This window comes from Patella vulgata, chromosome 1 (assembly GCF_932274485.2).
Source record: "Patella vulgata chromosome 1, xgPatVulg1.2, whole genome shotgun sequence".
In the NCBI taxonomy this organism is placed as follows: domain Eukaryota; kingdom Metazoa; phylum Mollusca; class Gastropoda; family Patellidae; genus Patella; species Patella vulgata.
Genome location: NC_065879.2, coordinates 79,354,615 through 79,381,193, shown reverse-complemented (window position 1 = coordinate 79,381,193; position 26,579 = coordinate 79,354,615). Strand labels below are relative to the sequence as shown.

The following is a 26,579-nucleotide window of genomic DNA, read 5'->3' as shown; positions in this document are numbered from 1 at the left end:
ATCGACTTTAGTAATGATGATCGAGGCTAGGCCGAAAATTCAATCGCTAAAATCTCGGTTCAGAGTGGATCAATTTCAGCAAATTCGCTTTACGTTATCTTGTTTTAACTATTATAGTGAGAACTGCCAGCTCTTTATCTAATCTCCCATACTGTATCTCTAACTCCTTAAACCTGTATCCAAAATGTGTAAAATTACATTTATAACGATTAACTCGTTGATGTAGTATACCTCTACCCTTAATGGATTTTACAACAAGTATTTATATAGTCTATCTGTTTTTCAGAATAAAGGAACATTAGTTATTGTATAAGTCTGAATTAACTAGTTTTATGAGATATAAACTGTTATACACAGAGAGAAAGGTTGTGTAATATATTTATGGTGAAGACGAAGTTAATAAAGACAGCAGATGTTATTCTAGGTTATACATCTTATTAACAACCCAATTGTATAACGGTGGTAATGCGAAAATCTTCTGAAAACAGAAGCAGGCCACGCCCACATCCAGTATAATACTTGATGTGGGCGTGGCCTGCTACTGTTTTCGTACGCCGTACAATCGCTATGCTTATTCTACAAATTGAAAACAAGTATGGCGATTATGTAGGGCGGTAATTTTTTTTATTTAATTATTTCTGTAGTTTTGTAACCGGAGTTCAGCTTTAACCAATGAACAATATAACAGATTAATATAGAACACAGTTTTTATGGGATACAACGATAAAAGGACACTTGTCGAAACATCAGGCTTTTAGAATAAAACTAATGATTGTATCCCATAGAAACTGTGGCATTTAGCACCGAGAAACACATTAATAGAACACAATTTTTACGGGATACAATCACTAGAAAGGGCTTTTCTAAGTTTTTGAAACTTGTGCTCAATCCTTTTGATATTTGTCAATAAAATATGTTTAAACTAAACCAAACGATAAGAGGATACTTGTCGAAGCGTCGCGCTTTTAGAATAAAACTAATAATTGTATCCCATAGAAACTGTGGCATTTAGCGATCGGGAAACACATTAATAGAACACAATTTTTACGGGATACAATCACTAGCTCACCAAACGATAAGAGGATACTTGTCGAAACGTCGCGCTTTTAGAATAAAACTAGTTATTGTATTCCATAAAAACTTTGTTCTATTAATGTGTTTCCCGATCGCTAAATGTCACTCAAAGATTAAATAGAACAGACCTTTAAGGCCACGCCTAGTAAAGTTTTAAATGTGACGTCACATCATACGGCGCCGACAACACGTGCGTTGTTTACATAGGATGTAGTAATACAAACTGGTAATGGCGTCATTGACGCCTTTTACTCATTTTACTCCTCCGCACTCTATTTTATATACCCATTCACACTAATATTTTTCTATCCAGATATACTTCAAAAAACCATTATTATTGTTATTAATAATTTAATGAAATTGTTTTAGAAGTTAATTTTGTGAGCTAATTAACTCGTCCCGATGTCATCCCTATCAGTGATATTTACGGCTGATCAGTTTCATAAATAACAATAAACTACTTCAATAGTCGGGTCAAAACGACCAGATCCGTGACCATTTCTCGGGGAACAAGATTTGACAAGGTTTGACGATGGTTTCTGATTAAAGGAGCCGTAGTGAAGATATTTGTATTTAGCTACCTCTGAAATCTACGGACCAACTCTAGAAGAGCTGAAAATCCAAGTGAGTAAATATTAAGAACCTGGAATTTTTAAAGGAATCACGACTGCTGTTCTTGGTTTGAGATTACATGTTATTATCCTATGGTAATTTGTGTTGAAGGGGTCAAACCAATTCCATAATTAGCATTATGTAATTCGCTACTTTCTTTTTACTTAACACCAATTAACCTCTAATAATTTCATATAACTCAAGTTCAATGACACTTAGAATGATTTTTAACCCAATTTAAAAAAAGAAATAGAAGGAATTTAACGCCAAGATGATACGTGTTATTTTGAGAGTAACATATATATTTACACATGCGTGTAACGTAGGGAAGAGTAATTATTGCCCCATCCCGGTTGGTGCAAAAAAGTAGGACGTTAAACCCTATTTCATGCATTCATTCCTTTCCACCTTTCCGTCAAGCGACCTGACTCTGACTTGACGCTGACATGTGCGCTATAGTCTGTATTTGACAGGATCCAGATTTCCTGAAATGTGAGGGGGGGTTATTAAAGCTAATTGTCTTAATGCGCAGGTGCATTGATAGCAAAATGATAATTAGTGTTGCAATCGGCTCCACCAAGCTTATTTGCAACCTACTATATATCATGCTGCTTTTACGGCAAAGACAGTTAGTTAACGTGTTCAGGAAATTTCAAAACATACGAAATCTAGAATTTACGACGGGTATAGTGATGTGGTCGGGGGGGTTCGATAGTTCAAATACCGGGAAGTAAGGACAATAGTCAGAAGATTGGATAGTCCATACATGCTGTGGAAGACTTTAAGAGATTCTAACACAAAATTAAGCATTTTTTTCTCCAAAAAATAACGGAGATTGGCCCTTTAAAGAAAAGGGCCAAGGCTCCGTCCTCTAGTGTGCTATGAGGGAAATTTTGCCCGGGCAGAGGCAAAAAAGCCTACTCTTATATCGAATTCCAACTGCCAAGGGATCTTTTACGTGCATTCCAATGTATACACGGGACTAGACAGCTGTCCTTGTCAGGCCCTCCGTCTTGCATCACTGACAAGGGGGAACCACGCCGGAAAATCTGGATGAACTTTCTCGGCAATGCAGGGATCGAACACCCGACCTCCAGGCTAGCGAGCCAGCGTCTTGCCCACCTAGCCACCTTGATCCTGGTCATTGGACGATAGCACATCGATTAAAAAACATACAAGAGCTAAATCTGCGTATTGCAGGTCTTTCTTTTGGCCTGAAATATTATATAAACTATTCATTAGACATTTATTAACATGAAAAGACCTTAATCAACTCTCGATACCATCTTGTGTGTCGGAGTTTCACTGGATTTGAATCCGATTTGCTGTTCAACGCTCATTTATGATTTAATAAAAAAATATTGGATTTATCGTACCGACTTTAGTAATTATAATCGAGGCTAGGTCTAAAATTCACACGTAAAAATATAGGTTCAGTGTGAAGCAATTTGACTGAAATTTTCAGCATATTCCCTTAACATTATCTAGTTTTAAACTAGTATAGTGAGAACTGCCAACTCTGTATCCAAACTTCCATAATGCCCCTTTAACGGACAACACTTATTTACAGTGGGAAGGCATCGTCACGACGTAAACTTTGCTTAGATATTTTGGGGCTAAAATGTTATTTGGGTTGGTCTCCCCCATCCCTGGGGGATCACATGGCTAAGTGGGTAAGACGCTGGCTCGCTAGCCTGGAGGTCGTGTGTTCGATCCCTGCATTGGCCGAGAAAGTTCATCCACATTTTCCGGCGTGGTTTCCCCCATGTCAGTGATGCAGGACGGAGTGCCTGACAAGGACAGCTGTCTAGTCGTTCGGATGGGACGAAAAACCGAGGTCCCGTGTACACATTGGCGTGCACGTAAAATATCCCTTGGCAGTTGGAATTCGATATAAGAGTAGGCGTAGCGCCGCTGCCCGGGCAAAATTTTCCTCATAGCACACTGTATGACGTATGCCCGTCTTCATTAGCCCAGGTTAGGAGCAGAACAGTAGGACGTTAAACCCCGTTTCATTTCCCCCATCCCTCCCACGCTAACCGGAGTATTTTATCTATTTTGTTTATCAATGTTTATTACCAGATGTACTTGGACTATAACATGCTGGCAATTAGCGTCACTTATTGTAATTATTAAACTACTCTATTCTGGCTAATTGTTTACACGTGGTGACTATTTATAGAAACAGATATTCCACAGCAAAAAATACAAAATATGTAACAAATAACTGCCACTAGCACTATCTTGATCTGTAAATGAAAATAATTGTCGAGTTGACGGGTTTGTAATATATTGCCCAGGGGCCTGTTTCACGAAATTTTAACTAAGATAAAATCCAAATTTTAATAATTTGATTGGATAATATTAGATTGATTTTAGTGCTTAGCCAATCAAAATTGAAGTATCTACTAAAATTTGAATTTTATCTTTAGTTGAGATTTCGAGAAACAGGGTCCAGATGATGTTTAATAAGCAGTAATTGTATTCCTTACAATTGTGACAAGACAACATTGTCCACAGGTTACGCATAGAGCGACTATGGTGTATGAGTAACCTGTGTGGCATATAGGTATATACATGACACCTGAAAATAAAGTTCATCAACACTCTATGATGTTTGTTTGTCATTTAGAATCGCAGATCCATATTACATGGTTCATATTAGATCACATGCTAAGTTTGAGACAAATCGGTCAAATCATTATTGAGATATAGACGTTTTTCAACGGTTTAATGAATGTCAAGGACACTTATGGACTCCAAGGTTATTTTGATATTGAATTTGATATTGATCAGAATTAATCACATGTATTATGCCCCCGTCAGACCGTGGTGGCATCCTTACTGCGCTGCTGCGACCGTACGGCGACCAGAAAATGCACAAGGTTGCCGGAAAACGTGAACACAACGCGAGAAAATTTCCTCAAAAATTACAAACTTGAAAAAAGTCGCGTTCTCACAGCTTTCCAGGTCAGATCGCAGAACTTTGGAGTTTGTTTTGAAGATGCTCAAAACAAACGCCGTGACTCGGCGATCTTTGGCGACCATGGAGACCACAACACGATATCTGGCGTTTCCAGCATCCTTTAGCACGCTTATGGCGATCGTAACGCGATCTTAACGCGCTCTGGGACCATTTTCCGTCGCGGTAGCAGCGCAGTAAGGACGCCAACCCGGTCTGATGGGGGTATTACTTTGTAAGAGTGACTCGGGGATTAAGGCGCTAACTTGCTACCCTGGAGGTCCCGCGTTCGATTCCTGGGTGACGTGATTCTCCCCTGTCGGGTGGTGCGAAGAACGGCGTCCAGTCGTTCGGATAAATAAACCGAGGTCCCGTGTACACATTGGCGTGGACGTAAAAAATTCTTGACAGTTATATTTTGACATAAGCGTAGACCTGATAGAGAAGAAAACTATCACGTTAATGTTTCATTCGTTTGTGATAATCCTCATTTGAAGAGATTTAAAGGGGGATTACTCACAGACAAGTTCATATATAGGGAAAACTGTTCGATGTTTTGACTCGGGGATCAAGAATGTGACCAGCGAGGTGGCATACACGTATAGGATTTGAGTGGAGTGAAGTCAAAACGACTGCAATGCTAGGCACGTTTATTTGTTCGACATTATTTCGATGAAGGCATGAGAATGAAATACGGCCTGGAGTTGCGCCTGAATTACCCAAACTGTTCTTGGATTCAGAGACAAATGATAAAGATACAGAAGGAACCAATGGCTTGATGCAGCGTGAATTCCAAAATTGCATAAAAAAGGAATAATAAATACAACCTCCCTATTCAATTAAAAGTAAATAATTTTTTAAGGTGAACTTTTTTTTATTCCTAAATGGTGTGTGAAATTAGCCATTTATTCATTGACGAAATATAACAAATGTGTTTGTCATTCATTTCACTGTTTAAATACCGTAAATTACTTTAAAAATGTACATAGAAATTGAATATCGTCAATCTATAAGTGGAGTGGACTAGGAATGGAAGTAGGTGTGGTCGTGGATTCGAAGTGAAAATGGGAAGGGGTTGGGTGTGGGATTGGCTAGTGGGACATTAAGACATACATGGACTGGAAGTGATGGTTGGGTGGATGTGAAAGGTGGGGGGGAGATTTGGTTGGAAGTAAGTTTGGATGAGGGTGGGCGTGGAATGGGAGTGTTCTAGGGATTTTTAAGTGTGGAAGTGATGGTTGGGTGGATGTGGAAAGTGGGAGGGAGGAGGATAAGATTTGGTCGGAAGTAAGTTTGGATGAGGGTGGGCGTGGGATGGGGGTGTTCGTGGAAATAGGGAGGGGTTTAACGTCTTACTTTTCTGCACCAGATTTTCGTACCGTCTGATTGTCTAGACGCTGTTCCTTGCGAAGCCCTCCATCCGGCACCACTGACAAGGGGAAACCACTCTGGAAAATCCCGAGTCACGTGGGAATCATACTTGCTGAATCATACTCGGGACAGAGAACCGGTTGATGGACACCTATACTAAATATTGTATTATTTTTTCAAGGTTTGAATTTTTATTTCATATGACAATCCCTAAACTAGCAATTGTATTGTAATTTTGTGTGTTTCTCGGTGATATTTATTTCATGATACTAGGCCTGGTGGGTATTAATAAGAAATACTACGGTATATTTTGTATTATGTTTTTTCAAGGTTTTTATTTTTATTTCATATCACCTGTTGTTGTCATGTTTACTTTATATTATCAGTAGTTAAACATCTAAAAATAACAATCCTATACATTTAATTCACAGTCTTAACCACGGCATGACGGCTAAAGCTCGGCAGGTGGCGCTTCATCAGACTCCATCTTTGAATTTGACTCCATGTCAGCTATCGTTCATTGGTATAAATTACAAAAATATGGACTCATTCATCAGGGCAAAATGAAATATATGGGTAGGTTGTTGGATTCGCAAGGTAAGATTGGATAGAAGTAACTGGGCCAATAAAAAGATTGAAATCTTTATCGGAGTTTGTCAGACTATCATTAAAGATACATTATGGGAGATTAGATAAAGAGCTGACCTCGAGTTCACAAAGCATTCTCAGACTTAAGTTAAGAATTTACTCAAAATTGTTCTCCTTATTTTAACTAAAATATAGCCGTTTATAAATGTTTTGTTGTTTTAATGGATCAAAGATATTTCTCATAAATAGTGATTGAAAGTTGAGTAAATTCTTAACTTAAGTCTGAGAATGCTTTGGGAACTCGGGGCCTGGTAGTTTTCACAATAATAGTTAAAAAAAACTAGATAATGTAAAGGGAATTTGCTGAAAATTTCAGTCAAATTGATCCTCCCTGAACCGAGTATTTAGCGATTGTAGTTTGGGCCTAGCCTCGATCATCATTACTAAAGTCGGTACGATAAGAAACATAATCACGGTTATCCATTCTTTGTTTTAATCAGAAGCAGGAGACCTGGTTCTAATCCAGTAAAAATAACACAGGCTAGGGATGCCATCGAGAGTTGATTATGGTCTGGATAAGTTAATTAATATCTAATTAATAATTTAGATAACATTTCAGACCTAAAGAAAGACCTGCAATTGGCATATTTAGCTCTTGCATAATGTATGTTTAATATGAGCGGGACATAAAATGAAATGATGTTTAAAGGAGCTAAATCGCTAACATTTGGGACCTAGAAATTCACAAAAGTGGGTCGCAACGCATATAATATTGTAATATGAATGTATATAAACTGATTTACATTTAATGGTTTCCGTTTTTACTCCAATTTCAAATCAGTTATGTTCGGCGAAATAAGTCAGCAATCTCAATCGAGTGCAAATTTCTAGCGTCTAGTTATTCTAGTCTACATAACTCCATTTGATTTGGTGCAATGTGTCTAGCCTCGTCCCTCGAGTCTCTCAATACAACTGGGGCTGAAGCGCATTATGGTACACGATTCGTGTACCAATGTTAAAAAAATTATTTCATCTTAAATATCGGATATCAGAAGCTCATCTTTTCCCGGTAAGTTTACATCATCAATGTTGATTTAAATTGACCAATAATTCGTGTTTTCGATGTCGAAGATTTGGGAGGATTTTGAGTTACGGACTTAGGTCCTTTAACTTCCTGCTGTTCTGTCCCGATTGGGTTAATATGGAGACGTGGATGTATGGCATGTGCCCGTCTTTATTATATCCCCGTCAGGCCGGGGGTGGCGTCCTTACAGCGCTGCTGCGACCGAACGGCGACCAGAAAATGCACAAGGTCGCCGGCAAACGTGAACTGCACAATGCGAGAAAAAGTCCCAAAAAATTACAAACTTGAAAGAGCCGCGTTCTCACAGCTTTCCAGGTCAGATCGCAGAACCTTGGCATTTGTTTTGAACATGCTCAAATAAACGCCGTGACTCGGCAATCAATGGCGACAATGGAGACCAAAGCACGATACCTGACGTTTCCACCACGCTTTTACCACGCTTATGGTGATCTTGACGCGCTCTAAGACCATTTTCGTCGCAGTAGCAGCGCAGTAAGAACGCCACCACAGTCTGACGTGAGTATTAGGAAAGTAGGACGTTAACCCACCCCAGGGAGAGAGAGAGAGAGATGGAGAGAGAGAGAAGGGGGGTTAACGTCCACTCGACACAAACTAGGTCATTTCGGGACTAACACATTGTTCAATTTTATTTCAATCCATAATTCGCTTGCTCGTAGGGGTCTTTAGCATTGGAAGGAAACTGGGGGACCCACAGAAAACCCAGGGGGTTGCACAAACAATCCTACTCACGTACAAGCGGAAAATCGAAACCACGTTACTTGACTCAGTAACAGACTTTTTGATATAACCATGATGTAGAGATAGTAGAATGTTACACTAATATGATTATTATCCCAAACACCATTTTTAGTTATTCTGAATTCCCCAAATATTAACAGCGTCAGCTCTAAACTTCAAGGTGCCAGACTGAATGTTGACCTCATTTCTTTAAGTTAGTAAAGTATTAGGTATTGAGTTACTACTTGTTGTACATCTAAGTAGTTCAATAGAGCAATCTATAGGTTGGTATGTTAGTCATTACTGTAATCATACATATGTACCTACTTAGATTTTTTACAGATACAGTGCCATCCCGCTATGTATATAGAACATATATCAAATGTCAACAAAGCGAAGAATAATCCGCCGAAATCAGAAGTGTAATGAAGTGATATAAATGTATCTAAAGGGTTATACAATCAATGGGTTACAACCTACTTTTATGTAATACATAATCGGAGTCGTATACGATATCAATACTAATAGGAAATGAAATGGCTGTGAAGGAAATTTTGTCCGGACAGCGGCGCTACTGCTTACTCATATTTTGAATTCCAACTGCCAAGAGTTATTTTATGTGCACAGGGCCTCGATTTTTGCCCCACCCGAACAACTAGACATTGTCCCTCGCTAGACTCGGTTCCGCAAGACTGACAAGCGGGGGCCAAGCTGGAAAATCCCGATGGACTATCTCGGCCAATGGGATCGAAAACGGGATCTCTAGGGTAGCGAGCAAGAGTCTTACTCAGTGAGTCACTGTGGCTTTCACACAAGTGAATAAATGCCCCCCCCCCTTCCTACATTTGTGTTAGGAAACAAAGTTGCACTGTGTATACCTAACAATAAAAAACCTCTCCCCTAATGTAATGTTATACGAAATATAGATCAACTCTCTCTCTCTCTCTCTTTCTCTCTCTCTCTCTCTCTGTTAAACTGTGTATTAATGGAGAATGATATACATACAACATGTTTATGATATACATCCATCATGTTTATATAAGTAATAAATATCTATGTATGTCTACATCATAAATTCCTACTCACTGACTATTCCTATAATATACCCGCTCTATTTTAGGCGCGTTATGTATTAGATTACTTTGTTGATTTCGATTTAATGCTCAATTACTAAAACACTAAAGATCAAAATCGGTTCAGTGGCTGCCGAGATAAATACATTTCTATACTACGAAGTTAAGCCCCGTATTCTATATTCAGACGAAAAGGGTGTTTTTTTTGTTTTTTTTTAAAAAAGCACAAGATTTCTTTGTTTATTTCAATTTAATCGAGTAATACGCGGTTTCTAAAGAACTAAAGACGACAATCGGTTCAGTAGTTGCCGAGATAAATACATTTTTATACAACTAAGGACGAAAATCCGTTCAGTAGGTGCCGAGATAAATAAAGCCCTGTCGGCATCCTACATTCTTTGTTTATAACGATTTAATACCCAGTTGTTAAAAAATTAAAGAACTAAATCGGTTCAGTAGCTGCCAAGATAAATACATTTTTATACAGAGTTGTTCTGCCATTATCCTACACTATAGAAGTTAGTTGGTCACTGGATATAGGCATTGTTATTATTTTATATCATTTAATTTATAACATACCATGTCCCTTTTTACCCCCCCCCCCCCCCGCATACAGAAGTTACGCTGTCTACAATTAGCTCCACTTGAAAACAGACACGAAACTAAATGGCCGACATTATTCGCCGATTTTAGTCGAAAACACTAAGTATACCTCGAAGATTTTGAGAACTGTTTATTCTGCTTCCCCGTCTTCATTAGCCCAGTTTAGGAGCAGAACAATAGGACGTTAAACCCCATTTCATTTATTCTGCTTCCATTTTTAATTAAAATTAAATCGAAGATGGTTTTGTAGTCTTTGTGTGTATAAAAGATTTGAAACGGATTTGAAACATGTTATCAAATAGTATACGGATCTTTTACTATGGCGACTATTCAGGGCAGAGATCTATTCTCAAAGTATATAGTTCTCGGTGTGCAGAATGATCGTGTCGATACAATTTACAAAGGAGTCTGACATTGTGCGCTATCATTGCCCCAAATAATAAATGGTATTTGTATGGGTTTCATCCATCTGCCGACCAAATTCCATTCTCGTGAGTGTTGTCAATATGAGCATCTTTAACCCGAGTTCAGATTATCAACTATTCATGTTTTAGAGTAAATATTACCTCGATTATTCAGTTCAGTTTATCAACTATTGCGGTGTTAAGTTAAATATTATCTCAAGTATCTAGACACTATTTATTTTCAAATGTGATGGAAGGTTGGTGATTATAACAAACTCACAATAAGTCTGAATGCCTTGCGTGTTAAGTCTGTCGCACATGGACGCGCGTTACCCTGGTGTATACGTTCGAACATTATCATCCCGTCACGTAAGCAGACCGCGGTGACGTCTGAAAGATGACACAACACATTGCCACTGTTGGTACTGGGCGTCCAACTACGTAAGTACACTGTCGTGATGGTAGCTAATGTTTATCACAGATGTGTTTATTTCGTAGTCGAATCTCAAACCGAGGTTATGGTCGAAACAAAAAAATTTAAAAACTTTTCAGTCGGGAGTTTGTCTCCACTGTGACGTCATTTGTCAATACGCCAGGAAGTGGAGTGAAAATGTTTCTGGTACTAACAAATTCCTTTTATAGATAAACAACTCTATTCAATCTTAAATAACTGCTAATTGTTCAATAAATTTACATAGACACGCTTCCACGTAAAATCACCATTTTCGAGCTCAACACAATCTTCCTCTGGGACCAACAAATCTATGGTCGCCATCATGGTTTGACAAAACAAACAAGTGGGCTTATAGACGTCAACCTAGATTTCTCAGATACAAACACAGGGTAAGCAAAGGTGTAGATGGTTAAATTAGACACGTTTTTCGGTACATATTAATCAAACCACATATTACATGTAATAGAGAGAGGGAGAGAAATGGGGTTTAACGTTTATTCGACACAAACTAGGTCAATTTGGGACTAACATATGGTTCAATTCTATTTCAATAATACGCTTGCGCGTAGGGGTCTTTAGCCGTGGGAAGAAACTGGAGAACCTGGAGAAAACCCACGAGGTTGGACAGGCGACCCTATTCCTTGTCACGTACAACCGTGGAATTGAAACCAGGGCCGTAACTAGCTCAGAGCAGCGAGGGGGGGGGGGGGTCTCTCAGGAGTGCTGTAAAATTGATGGACAATGTATATCTATTTTTTTTATGGTCGAAAATTTTGCAGGGGATACGCCCCCCTAGTTACAGATCTGATCGAAACCACGCCAGTTGACTCAATGACAGATCTTATGATGCAGCGCGCACACGCTAACCATTCGGCCATCCAACCCCCACATGTAATAGAGTGCAGTAGTTAAACACAACTGCATTTAATGTTACATTTAAATGAACATACATTCAGACTGATCTTTGAGAGGTATTTAGTAACTGGATAGAGCAATAAACTAAAACACTTATTGATGGAAAACAGCTACTATTTATTTTGGGAGACGTTTAGAAGAGTATTCTCTCAACGTTATCAAGCTAATATTCAAAGTAATTAACTATTATAATACTACTAGCGGATAGCCGAAAGCCATAGGCCAACGCTACCTAGCCTATGTTACTCCCCGGTCTGACAGACAGACAAACGACAGTTACAAATATTGGTATAATGACTATTGAATGTATACTATAACATCTAAGACTTCTATCGTGGTTTGAGAAAATACCCGACTAATTCGAAACAGGCATGGAGTTAGCAAAGGTGTGGGTAGCCTAATTAGGCACATTTCTACGTACAAACATATTGTCATAGTGAAAATATCTTCAACTAATTAACGAATGTATGATATAATACAACAGCTCGTTCGTAAATTAGTTATATTCTATGATGTTTAGTAACACAAATCGATAATACTTCGTTTCGTTATATTTTCGTGTCTTTTTATCATACCACATTAAGGACTGCAACTCTTGCGCAGTGGTGGGGGCGGGGGAATGTGGTTTAACGTACACTCAACACAAATTAGATCATTTCTTCAACTAAAAAGCGAGTGTATGATATGTTACACCAGTTTGTTCGTAAATTATTTATATTTCGTGATGTTTAATACATCGTTTCGGTATGTTTTTTGTTATCATACCATAGTAAGGACTTTACCTTTTGTTCAGTGATGGGATTTACCACCCAGATTTGTTCAACTTATGCTGTTGGTTAAAAACAAAGCATAAAATGATCATCAGATCTATTACTTCCATAGACCGAATAAGCAAAGCTATAAGCACTGTCGTGTGTCGTACATGAAGTACAATTTGCTTACTTTTTCTCATATTCCTGAAGCAATGGCCCGAGAAATCCCTCTCTGGACATTGCTGGATTGGCTTCTGATACTTGAGCTTTTGAGGCGGTGTGTGTATTCTTTCGGTGCAGTCAAATCTATCCCAAGTACAGCAACATGACAGCCCTTCGTTTAATATGGGGTCTTCCATAAAATTTTGGACAGTGATTTATGGTATTACGGCGAACGTATTGTTCGTCACCAAAGAGTATTGTTTACATTGTATTCGTTTTGAGAGCCTCGTTTGTCAAGCAATTAGTTTTTCTGCAATATACTGTTATGCACTGGTTAATTGGGCTTAATAAAATCGTTATGTAAACATGTTTGTTCCAATTTGGAGCCCTGTTTAAAGCGTAATGATACTGTTACGCGGTTAGCTATTGGTTGTTAATCGGACTATTGACCACTCATAAGTTGGAACAGAAATTTGCTTCCTTTACAGCAGTGTTAAGTGGGATTTGCTCTAATCAAACGAAACACTGCGATTACTTGTACTTAGCTGTTTTATATTGTCAAGTTTGTTCTCAAAACTAGAATGTTTTACTCGAACCTTGTTTTTCTCAACAAAAATCCGTAGATCTTTGGAGTTCGACATAGTGGGGTTTAACAGTAAATGGCAACACTGGAAGTCTCTTATCTATATAACATGTATTTTATGTTCAGTTTTATAGATAAAAGAGATACGGTATATAATATTTATATCTTAATTCATGTTTTACTATACACCTTACATCTGTATATACACAAACTTTGATACTCGGGTTGCCTTATTAATTTCAAGAGATGGAACTGCGGTTGCACAGTGAGTAACCCGCTGCCTCGCTTACCAGGAGGTCCCGGGTATGTTCAAGGTGTTGACCCAGAAAGTTACTCGGAATTTTCCGGAGAAGTTACTCGGATTTTTTCCGGCGTAGTTTCCCCATGTCAGTGGTACAGGAACGAGGGTCCATAAAGGATTAGTGTCTAGTCGTTCGGGTGGAACGAAAACTGAGGTCCAGTATACACATTGGCTTGCACGTAATTGCACCCTTGACAGTAGGAATTCGAAAAAAGACATGGCCGTAGTATCGCTGTCCAGGCAAAATTTCCGTCATATCACACAGCATTGCTAATGTCCGTACGTATTCATTAGCCCAGATGGCGCAGACAGTAAAGTAGAACGTAAAACCCGATTCCTTTCAATTCATGTTATGCAGTATGCACATTATATATATATATATGCATTGCCTTATTTTAAGTGTACGAGTTTGCTCCCAAGAAAAAGAACAATTACTGAAAGTTAGAAATGAAATGAAACGGGGTTTAAAATCCTACTGTTCTAATGAAGATGGACGTACGCCATACATAGTGCTATGAGGGAAATTTTGCCTGGACAACGGCACTAAGGCCTACTCTTATATCAAATTCCAACCGTCATGGGATCTTTTACGTACACACCAATGTGTACGCGGGACCTCCCTTTTTGGTCCCATCCGTACGACTATACGTTGTCCTGCAATACTGACAAGGAGGAACCACGCCGGAAAATAGATGAACTTTCTCGGCCAACGCAGGGATCGAACTCGGGACCTCCAGGTTAGCGAGCAAAAGCCTTACTCACTGAGCCACCGTGGCTCCTCTGAAAGTTGGATTATGACGAAGAGCAGTTGAATACGCCACCGCCCGAGTAAAATTTCCCTCTTAGCGTGGCGTATGCCCGTCTTCATTAGCCCGGGTTTGTGCAGAATAGTATAGGATGCCAATCAGTAAAATAGCAAGATCAGTGGCAGATCGTGTTTATATCTGACTTAATATAGCAAGCATGCAAGACAACACGGGCAAATATGTGACATATTATAGTAGTGTCTGCGCGCTATTTTGAAACACATAAATCGCATCATTTTTAAGCAGTTTATCTGAAATTCAAATAAATGTTACCGTTAGTTTTTTAAAAGCGTTTGCTCTTTTTATAAGTTCAACTATAATGATTAGAACAACCATGTTTGTCGTACAAAGGCGTTTGCTCTTTAATTTTTTACTTTTAGCTACGATTAAAACAAACACACGAGACATGTTTGTTCACGTAACAAGTCGTATTTTTTCTTAAATATATTTTCGAATCGTCCTACCTGCTTATTTTACTGACGTCATAAATGATGTGTAAATGATGTATCGTCTCTTTGTACTAACACCCGAACGAATAAACAAACAAACAAACCTTTGATCAATTTCCCGTTTCTACACACAAACACGTGCATTATACAGCACATGTTATTTATATTACCGCATGCTTGATTTATACCTTTGTGCTTTCGATTAGTTTCGTAATACTCAAATAACAAATATTTTTTTGATCCAACATGGCGATAACCCCATTCCACAGAACCACATTGTATTCATCTTGTTTATTCATTTATGCAATTCTCATCATTTTAACATATGTGCATGCAAATATACATTTTTAGAGTTATATATCCGTGCGATTCGGGAGTCATGAGGTCTTGCTGCCGGGTCAATAGATGAAATGAAATGGGCTTTAACGTCCCATAGTTCTGCTCCGACTGGGATAATATAGAAGAGCATACGCCATAAAGTGTGTTATGAGGGAATTTTGCCCGGTCTACTCTAAAATCAAATTCCAAGTACAAAGGGATCTTTTACGTGCACGCCAATTTGTACACGGGACCTCGGTTTTTCGTACTATCCGAAGGACTAGACAGCTGCCCTTGTCAGGCCCTCCCTCCTGCATCACTGGAAAGGGGAAACCACGCCGAAAACTCCAGATGAATCTTCTCGGCCAACACTGGGAGCGAACCCGCGACCTCCAGGCTAGCGAGCCAGCGTCTTACTCACTTAGCCACCGCGCGGCTCCCTCATTCGATTCGGGCGTTTGTCGACAGCGTTTCTCGAGATTTTCCGGGTTATCCTCCTATAGAGACTGGTAACTGGTAAGGAGAGAGAGATAGAGAAAGAGAGAGAGAGAGAGAGATGGGGTTTAACGTCCACTCAACACAAACTACGTCATGTGATCCAATTTCATTTCATTAATTCGCTTGCGCGTAGGGGTCTTTAGCAGTTGGGGGAAACCGGAGGACCCGGAGAAAACCCTCGACGTTGGACAGGCGACCCTACACCTTGTCACGTGCAAGCGGAGAATTGAAATCACGTCACTTGACTCAATGATAGACTTTTTGATGCACCGTGCATGCCTTAACCATTCGGCTGGTAAGGGAAATCATTCAGAGCACTTTAAGGAACCCCTTATCGTTGAAAATCGAAATAAGAGTACGCCACAAAACACCTCGTTTGTCTGCATCCATTAACCCGTTTGACGTTAAAACCCTTTGTGACGGAAGTGCTGTCGCGTTGACCGTGGTAGTGTTGTCTTATGACACTGGACGTACAGCGAAAATATTCGGTGGTTCGAATTCTTGGGTGATCATAAAAAATACCTTCTAGAATGTTAACTCCCAGTTCCTATTTGTCATTGGCAACGCCTAGCCACCATGCTGATATACAATAAAGTTCAGGAAGGGGACGTGGGAATTGTTTTCATCTTGTTTCATACTTTACCAAAAACGAATGGTCTAACGCTTGGGCTCTAGATCTGTCATGGAGTCAAGTGGCGTTGTTTTACGTGACGAGGAGTAGGGTCGTCTGACCAACCTCGTAGGTTTTCTCCGGGTCCCCCCCCCCCCTATTGCCAAAGACCCCTATGCACAAGTGAATTATTGAAATACATTTGAACCATATGTTAGTCCCGAAATGACCCAATCGCGATTTTGGTCAAAAGCCGTGTAGCAATTGTCTTTACCCACTATGGCATGTTTATATCGACATATTGGTTATCAACATAAGACCAATATTTCAATTCCTCCCGCCCAAACCCTTTGTTTGTCAGTCCCCCTGGACCACCACCCTTGGCAAGAAAGGACCGACCTCTCTGCCCATATCAAATTATTCTATCCATCCATTTAAATCACCGCGTCAATAGACACACTTCTTTCCTATAACTATTTCATCAGAATTAGTAGACCTATCCTAATGTACATGTAAATAATAAAAAAAATGTATGCCTTAACATACGTTGCTTAGTTTGTTATATGGATGACCGACATTAGTTCCACATGCCCAAAGAGTTATTAATCCAAATTTCTAAAAATATAAAAAATTTTTTAAAAATTATAAAAGTTAAGGACTCACCGATCTCGTCTTCAAGGTCGAGGATAGTCTCCATTAAGTGATCTCTAGAATCCGATGCCGCCGTTGTATCGGCGGCGACAGTTTTATCCATAGCAGAATCATCCTTAGTTTTCGAGCTCGAGTCCACCTGAGCCGTACTTTGTTGTTGTTTTAAGTCTGCCATTTTTTCACGTAAACTTTTGTTTTCTTCCAAAATTCGTTCAAGTTGTTTCTGGAGGTCACGTGACCCATAGATGCCGTCTGCTATTGATGGCGAAGGAGGATTTTCTGTTGTCGGGGAACGAGGAGTCCGCGTCAAAGTTTGTAAATTATCCGTCAGAACTTTGATTTTTTCCTGTAAATTCTTGTTTTCGTCCTCTAAGCGTTTACCCTTATCTCGCAATTCTATGTTCTCAATAGCAGCATCGTCTGCTTGGATTGATGGCACGCGCTGAAGTAATCTAAGACGCGCGTTCTCTTCTGCCAACTTCTCCGCTTCTGCACTAGAACTCGCCAGACGATCTTTGAATAATTCCGCCTCGTGCGAGACTATATCAATTTGTCTACGTAGATCAGCGATCTGCGCAATGTGAGGTTCGCTGTCTAAAGATCGCGCTTTCTTTAACTTCCCTTCACGAGCTTTCGCTTGAGCTTGGGTGCTCAATCTTTCAATCGCGCGATCTTTTTCTATGATCTTCCACCTTAGATCGTCGCATTCGATTGTCATTTCTTTGATCTTGTCAAGATAGTACGAATTAGGACTGGGTGGAGTCGGAACAACGCTCAGCAATTGTTCCCTGTGGGCGAGTTGTTCATTTAAAACCTTAATCTGGGTTTGTAAGTTTTCATTGATCTGTTCCACGTCGGTGATTTTACGATGTGACACGGACAGTTCCTGTTCCAGTAAACTAAGTTGTAGTTTGACTTCTACGATATTTAATTCGTCCTCTGTGTCAGTATCATCTGTCATACTAGAATCACTATCATCTGAAATGTAATTCAAATTTAAAACAATTAAATAAGAAACGGCAATTCATTTTCAATTTAACAATACATGTATCATATCTATGTATTATTTGTATGTACATGTACACATTTATAATATATTAGATGTACTTGTTGTCTATGTAATGGATTATATTAGATGTATTTGTTGTCTATGTAATGTATTATATAAGATGTATTTGTTGTCTATGTAATGGATTATATTAGATGTATTTGTTGTCTATGTAATGTATTATATAAGATGTATTTGTTGTCTATGTAATGTATTATAAATTAGATGTGTTTGTTTTCTATTTAATGTATTATATTAGATATATTAGATGTATTTGTTTTCTGCGTAATGTATATTAGATGTATTTGTTTCTATGTAATATTATATTAGATGTATTTGTTGACTATGTAATGTATTATATTAGATGTATTTGTTTTCTGTGTACCGAGTTTGATCCCGATGTTGCTCGGTATTTTCCGGCGTGTTCCCCCGTGTCAGTGATGCAGGATGGAGGTCCTGGCAAGGATAGTGCCTAGTCGTTCGGATGGGACGGAAAACCGGAGACCAGCGTACACGTTGGCGTGGAGGCAAAAAAACCTTTGACAGTTTCAATTTCTCCCACAGCACACTGTATGACATAATAATATGCCTGTCTTCACTGATCTGGTAGATGCATAAATGTAAGACCTTAAACACCATTTCATTCAGTCATTAAATATCAATTCGTTTTTCTTAAACAGGCATCATGTAAGAGCTAAATCTGTCTATTGTAGGTCTTAAATGTGCCTTAAATGTTATATGAATTATGAAATAGACATTTATTAACATGATAAGACCATAATTTACTCCCGATGCCATCGGATGAGTTCGATTTTATGTAGATTAGATTGTAATTTAAAAATGGAGAAGCGAGGCTAAGACTTGAATGACCAGTACGGTGGTTACGATCAATGTACACATCTTGTCAAAACTGCAACCATTGATAACTTCTCTCAAAATAAAGTAATTTGAATAAAATTTTCAATATATTCATTTTGCATTATCAATTTTTGAAATACTATGGCGAGAACGGCCAGCTCTAATTTCTTATTCAATGTTGTCACCCATACTAGAATCACTATCATAGGCAATTTAAGTCAAATTTATAAAATTCAATGAGAAACAATTTATTTTTAATTTAATTATATGTCATTTGATTCAAATTTTAAATATTATTTAATTTTCTTCTTTTAAAGTAGCTAAGTCTCAATATCATCAAAAATCTTCGACATTGAAAACACGAATTATTTGTCAGTTCAAATCAAAATTGGTCTTGTGATCTTACAGGGAAAAGATGGGCTTCTGATATCCAATATTCAAGACAAAATAAACATTTTACCATTGGTACACGAATCGTGTACAGTAATGCGTTTCAGCGCCATTTGGAACAAGGGACTCAAAGAACAGGGCTAGATATATTCCACAAGTAACGTCAAATGGTGACGCTATATTCTTATCCGGAGAGCATGCGCAATAAACCAGACGCTAAAGATTGCCTTTCACATGAGACTTCTGGCGTATTTTGCCGAACATAACTGATTAGAAATTACAGTAAAAACAGAAACGATTGAATGTAAATAGAGAATCTCCTACCAGTCTTTTTTGATATCAAAAAAGACGAGTATGAGATTTTATTTATCACCCAATCCCTTCTTACGTGCACAAATAGATAAATATAATTCTTTGCTGTAGATTTAACTTTTACTGAACATTATGGCGTAGTGATACATCATTTTTTGACAGCAATTCAACCATTGCAAAGTCCTTTATATTGACCCAGTGTTTCCATCAAGGTCAATTGAATAACAATAGTTCATTTTTAGTAAAAAAAAGTTACTTTAAATAAGAAATGAACTGTTTTTTGAAAATAAAAAAAAGTAGTCCCCCTTCAACTGACCAATCAAAGGAGATATCGCAGTAGATTATGAAATATATCACACAAGCGATATCTACTGTAGAATGTATTATTGGGTGATAAATCAGTTTGTATACATTCATATTACATTATTATATGCGTTGCGACCCATTTTTGTCAATTTCTAGGTCCCAAATAATAACGATTTAGCCCCTTTAATTCTCTTGTTAGCATCTCTGGAAGTCAGGTTCAGTTTTCTGACAATCTAGGCTTAATCTGTACTCAAATTGATTATTCCACGTTTAATTATGAAAACAGATAATTGATTAAATTGGTTGAAACTTACTGCCCTTGTTAATATATAAAGTCACTGATCGTGATTTGTATTTATCAGACAATATCTAATACTGATTATTTAATATTTGTAAATGAAATGAAATGAAATGAAATGAAATGGGGTTCAACGTTCTACTGGTCCGAACTGGGCTAATGAAGACTGGCATACAGTGTGCTATGAGGGAAATTTTGCCCGGACAGCGGCACTACGGCCTATTCATATATCCAATTCCAAGTGTCAAGGGATCTTTTACGTGCACTCCAATAATGACACGGGACTTCGGTTTTTCATCCCATCCGAACGACTAGACAGCTGTCCTTGTCAGGCCCTCCGTCCTGCATCACTGACAAGGGGAAACCACGCCGGAAAATCTGGATGAACATTCTCGGCCAATGCAGGGATCGAACAACCGACCCCCAGGCTAGCGAACCAGCGTCTTACCCACTTAGCCACCGTGATCCCCTTTACATATGTATAAGAAAACAAAACAAAAATATCAACGGTAGATAATCTCCCAGCTAGAATTCAACGTATTAAAAAGAGGCCCATCAAAAAATCATTGCGAAGGATTGCCAGTGGCACTAGTTGTTAACCATATCCAGTTTATATCGCATGGATAGGAGGGGAGCCACGGTGGCTAAGTGGGTAAGCCTGACTTCCCCTTGTCAGTGGTGCAGAACCGATGCCTGACAAGTACAGCTGTCTAGTTGTTCGGATTGGACGAAAAACCGAGTTCCCGCGTACCAATTGGCGTGCATGTAAAAGATCCATTGGCAGTTAGAATTCGATATAAGAGTAGACCGTTGCGACGCTGTCCGGGCAAAATATCGCTCATAGCACACTGTTTGGTGTATGCTTGTCTTCATTAGCCCAGTCGGAGAAGAACAGTAGGACGTTAAACCCCCCTTTCATTCTTTACTTCACGATTGATAGTATTACAGTTTTAATTAAATTATCTATGTACATTTTTAAAGTAATTTACGGTATTTAAACAGCGAAATGATATGACAAACACATTTGTTATACTTCATCAATGAATAAATGACTAATTTCACACATCATTTAGGAATTAAAAAAAAGCCCACCCTGAAAAATAATTTACTTTTAATTCATAAGGGAGGTTTTATTTATTATTCCTTTTTTATACAAGAAATTTTGGAATTCACGCTGCATCAAGCGATTAGTTCATTCTGTATCTTTATCATTTTTCTCTGAATCCAAGAACAGTATGGATAATTCAGGCGCATGTTCAGGCGAGGGGTCTTTTCTGGACCATCACCTCCTCGTGCAGAACATAATAATATTTCTTTCTCATGTCTTCATCGAAATAACTTGAAACAAGCACACATGCACACCAGTACAACGTTAAAGCCAATTCCAGTTCCATTTCCGTGTGCAGAGGATGCCGAACGATGACAAATCTTCAATGCATCATTTATTTTGTAAATACGGTACGAAATTGGACTATTTTTATAATGATATTCCTTTTAGAGATACTTATCACGTACTACCATGTGGTGCGAAACCGCACCAGATGACCTGGTGACATACCTCATGATCTAACGCGCACTCGTTAGACCCCTCAAACACCCAACCCCGCAGGCACTCATTGTTAAAAAAAAGACTTTGCTTTCTACAGTCACTGGTTAAATTGGATAAACGAAATTACATTTAATAAACAAACTGACTTGTGTGCTATAACTCATGTTTATACAATATACAATATGTTCCTCTGTTTATATTAACACGCCTGTCCAACCTCGTGGGTTTTCTCCGGTTTCCTCCCACTGCTAATGACCCCTATGCGTAAGCGAATTATTGAAATAAAATTAAACCATATGTTAGTCCCGAAATGACCTAGTTTGTGTCGAGTGGACGTTAAACCCCATTTCTCTCTCTCTCTCTTATATTAACACATATTGTTATAGTATTCTATATATAGATTCTAGCCAATTCCCTCTTTATAGACTTGTAAACAAGTAACACATTCCTTTAATAATCTTATCATGTAAACAGAACAACAACAATATATGGGAGATAGTTTGGCTCATTATTCTAATTTATAGAAGCACGTCAATACCAAGCCTTTTGTTCTAATTCCTTTAATAACCTTGTCGTGTTTAGCTCATTATTCTAATTTATAAAACTTTGTTAATACTAGTGAAATCGTATATGGAAGACCAAACCTTTCGTTATTCTAATTATTGTAAATAGAACAACATGTACGTCAATAACAATATATGGAAGGTCATTTGGCTCATTAAACTAATTTACAAAAGTATATCAATAGCAGTGAAATTGTATGTGGAAGACCAACCCGTTCGCTGTTCTAATTCTTAATCAATTATTTATTTGGTACTTCCAGATAAATCATATAACGAAGACCAACCGTTCGTTATAAGTATTCCTAATTTATCATTTTATACGACAATATGCACGATCAACCTGTTTGTCCAAATGTATTAGTTTTTACGACAATGCCACTCCAGTGTAGTCGTATATGGAGCATCAATCGGTTCAGTATTCTAATTTTGATTTCTATAATGTATATACCCATTTAACCGTATATGGAAGCCCAACTTTCCTTTATTCAAATTACAACGGCATATACCGTTTACACCAGCGTCAATGTAATCAATTGTATGCTTCGAGGGAAATGTTGATCGGACAGATGCGTTTCACTCTAATCAGTCAAACGTTCTTTTGCGTGCACGCCAACGAGCACACATACATGTGGGCCTCGGTTTGTTGTTCCAATGGGACGACTAGACGCATTGAGCATTGGCTTTACCACGACTCCCGTCCTGCAATATTGACAATGGGAAAACAGATTGGAACTTTGTCGGCTAGCATCGGGATCGACCCCAAGATAGTGGGGAAAGTGAGCCACCTCCAGTCAGTTAAATAAATTAATTTCTAACTTTCACAGGCCCGTGCATAAACTTTATAAACTACAATTACTTTAAAACTGACAAGGAGAAATAATGTGAAGATATATTGACAAATAGAATGATGTTTAACGTCTTTCTTTCAACACAAATCGTAATGAAATTGGGCTAATGAAGACGGGCATACGCCATTCAGTGTTCTATGAGTTAAATTTTACCCTGACGAAAGCGCTATAAGGATCTTTTACGTGCATGCCAATGTGTACACGGTACCTCGGTTTTTCGTCCCACTCGAACGACTAGACATCTGTCCTTGTCAGGCCATCCGTCCTGCACCACTAACAATGGCAAATCACGCCGGGAAATCCCCATGAACTTCCTCAGCCAACACCGGGAGCGAACCCGCAACCTCCAGGCTAGCTAGCCAGCGTCTTACCCACTTAGCCACCGTGGCTCCCAGTACAAATCGGGAAACATATATGAAGACAAACCAAAGACATAACTTACTGGGATCAGTAACGATGATTTTAGGTTTATCAGAACTTTCTTTTTTACTGGCTTTCGATGAACCTTTCGATGAACCTTTCGATAGTTTCTTTAACTGGACGTTTAATCTCTCATTTTCCTCCTCCAACTCGTGTAATTTCTTTCTCATCATCTTCGTCTCTTCTTCAGTAAATTTTAACTGTTCAGTGAGATCGTTTTCTCTCTCCACACTATCAAACAGATCGCGAGTAATCTGTGACATTTCTTGATCACCGCTTGATTGTTTACCAATTCGACCCAGTAAGGACTGAAAATAAAACAAAATAAAATGAAGAAAGGTTCGAAATTATGGTGACGGTTCTCATACAATCTGACATTTCTTGGTCGTCACTTGATTAATTACCAATACTACCCAGAAGGGCTGAAAATAAATCCAACGGATCGAAATTCTTTTACAATATCCTATCCGGACTGAAAATAAATTGGAGAACAGTTCAAAATTATTTTAACAATGCTCAAAATGGAATATTGATCATCCTATCTTTATTTTGTTCAGAAATAATTTCCTCATTAGAATAATGTCCATATACGTATTAAATCGGAAAAAATTGAAGAACAGTTCGAAATTATTTTAACATTGCTCATATATAGATGGAACTTTTATTACAACTCATGTTCCATCTGTACAATAATTTTCCAATAGAATAATGTCCAAAATAAAATATAACCATTCTATCCAGTAAGGACTGAAAATAATTTTAAAAAAAAAACAATTCTATCCAGTAATTAGGACTGAAAATAATAAAAAAAAAAACAATTCTATCCAGTAAGGATTGAAAATACAACAACAATTCTATCCAGTAAGGACTGAAAATACAATAACATATCTATCCAGTAAGGACCGAAAATACAACAAAATAAATTGAAGAAAATTTCCAAAATATATGAACTTTTATTGCAACCCCTGTTCTCACTGTACAGAACTAATTCCGCGTTTGAATAATGTCCAAAGACCTAGTATAACAGAAATTTTGAAGAAATCTTCGAAATTATTTTGTAATTGGTCATGTATTACAACTCTCGTTCTGTTTAGAAATATAGAAGACCATGACACACCATGAATAATCCCCATTATGCAAGTCATTTCGGCAATCCGACAGAGCCACAACGAAGTGAAATGTTGTCACTTTAAAAATATGAATTAACATGAAATAAATTTAAAAACGCGGAAAAAATACATTTGTAACTGATGATTGATTCAAAGTTGGAATCACGATGTGATGTTACACCTCTAAAATAATCATTTTCGTCTTCCGTACTTCCAAATTCAAACTTACATATTTTATCCACACCTTTGGTTTAAATCACACAACATCTTACAGATATATATCTTTATAGTTGTCATTATATGAAATGATCGTAATTATGGAAACAGTTTTATATAAGCAGTTTTGCTTGTTACTGCATCCTATTCACTTATATTCTCTTAAATGATAAATTGTAAATATTAATGTTCTCCTGAATAAAATACCGTTTAAACCAAATAAAGTTAGATTATACATTGTCCTTATTTAGAAATTTTGGAAACTAATTTGTTATAATATGCAATGAATGAATATGCAATGAATGAATGAATGAGTTAGACGAAAGCACGACATTAAGAAATTTATAATTTTGAATCTGATATGCCATAGATAAGGACCTTGGTGATTAATTGTGCAGTGATTATTAACCTTTTCGCACATACATTTTTCGACGACAATCTTTAGTACAAATATGTAATTCCACCCCCCCACCCCCCCAAAACATTCCCAAATATCCAAACATAATACCCTGAATATAAATATCCATTTTGAGATCTTAATTGGTTATAATTATTCATTCATTGCATATTATAACAAATTAGTTTCCAAAATGTCCAATGAAATGAAATGGGGTTTAACGTCCTACTGTTCTGCTCCGAACTGGGCTAATGAAGACGGGCATACGCCATAAAGTGTGCTATGAGGGAAATTTTGCCCGGACAGCGACAGTACGACCTACTCTTATATTGAATTCCAATTGTCAAGTGATCTTTTATGTGTACGCCAAGGTGTACAAGGGAACTCTGCTTTTCGTCCCATCCGAACAGCTAGACAGATGTTCTTGTCAGGCCCTCCTTCCTGTATCACTGACAAGGGGGAACCACGTCGGAAAATCTGGACGAACTTTCTCGGCCTAAATGTACAAACCCGAAATACAAATTTTATGGAATACAAATACTATGGAAACACTTTAATACTATCCTAGATCACACTGATATAAAGGTCAATATAATAACCAAAGTCAAACATCTTGGTCTCATTAACAAACCCTATTATATAAATAACACTGATTGGATCTTCATTTATCATATGATGTTATTCCAATATATTATTGTTTATTATGTTTCTATACATGTTTATTGATGTATGTGTATGTTTTGTACACTGTTCTTAATGGACATAATATGCAAATATAAAAGTTGAAAGTTGAAAATTGTAATTATTTTAACTAAGTTTTATATACATCGGACTAAATTACGATATGAAACACTAAATATAAATAAATATGAACCCCTCTTAATAGAAAATGCTAAACTGGAGATAGAAATATGTCGGGAAAAATATAGAAATAAATGGTAATATTATTTTAAATAATTTATAGATTACTAGAACCTCTTGCATACCCATTTCCCATTGATGGATTTACATTCAATACTAAACTAGCCTTCTTTCTTTTATTTCTGAGTACTGTAGGAACCCCTTTTAATAAAACTTTATACAGAAATGCTTGTTATACTTGTAAGCCCATACGTAAAAAAATACAAATTATTTCCCGCTCAGAGTTTGGGAACTTATCACAGAGCCTGAGAACTAATTTACGCTCTAAGCTATATTATTTAATACTAAAATTTGCATCCCTTTCATGTTGGCATTTGTTACATTCGCTTAAATGTT

At 37.7% G+C, this 26,579-nt stretch overlaps 1 protein-coding gene across 1 annotated transcript in view; it reads right to left on the bottom strand.

Moving 5' to 3' along the window:
• LOC126814131 (centromere-associated protein E) overlaps positions 1-23,903 on the bottom strand; it is a 49,117-nt gene extending 25,214 nt beyond the window's left edge. The window contains exons 1-2 of the mRNA XM_050539193.2: positions 23,623-23,903; positions 17,021-17,986 (exon numbers count right to left, since the gene is read on the bottom strand). Coding sequence (XP_050395150.1) covers positions 17,021-17,986; positions 23,623-23,863 — 1,207 coding nt within the window. The 5' untranslated portion in view covers positions 23,864-23,903. The remainder of the gene's footprint in view (positions 1-17,020; positions 17,987-23,622) is intronic.
• Positions 23,904-26,579: the final 2,676 nt, after the last annotated feature.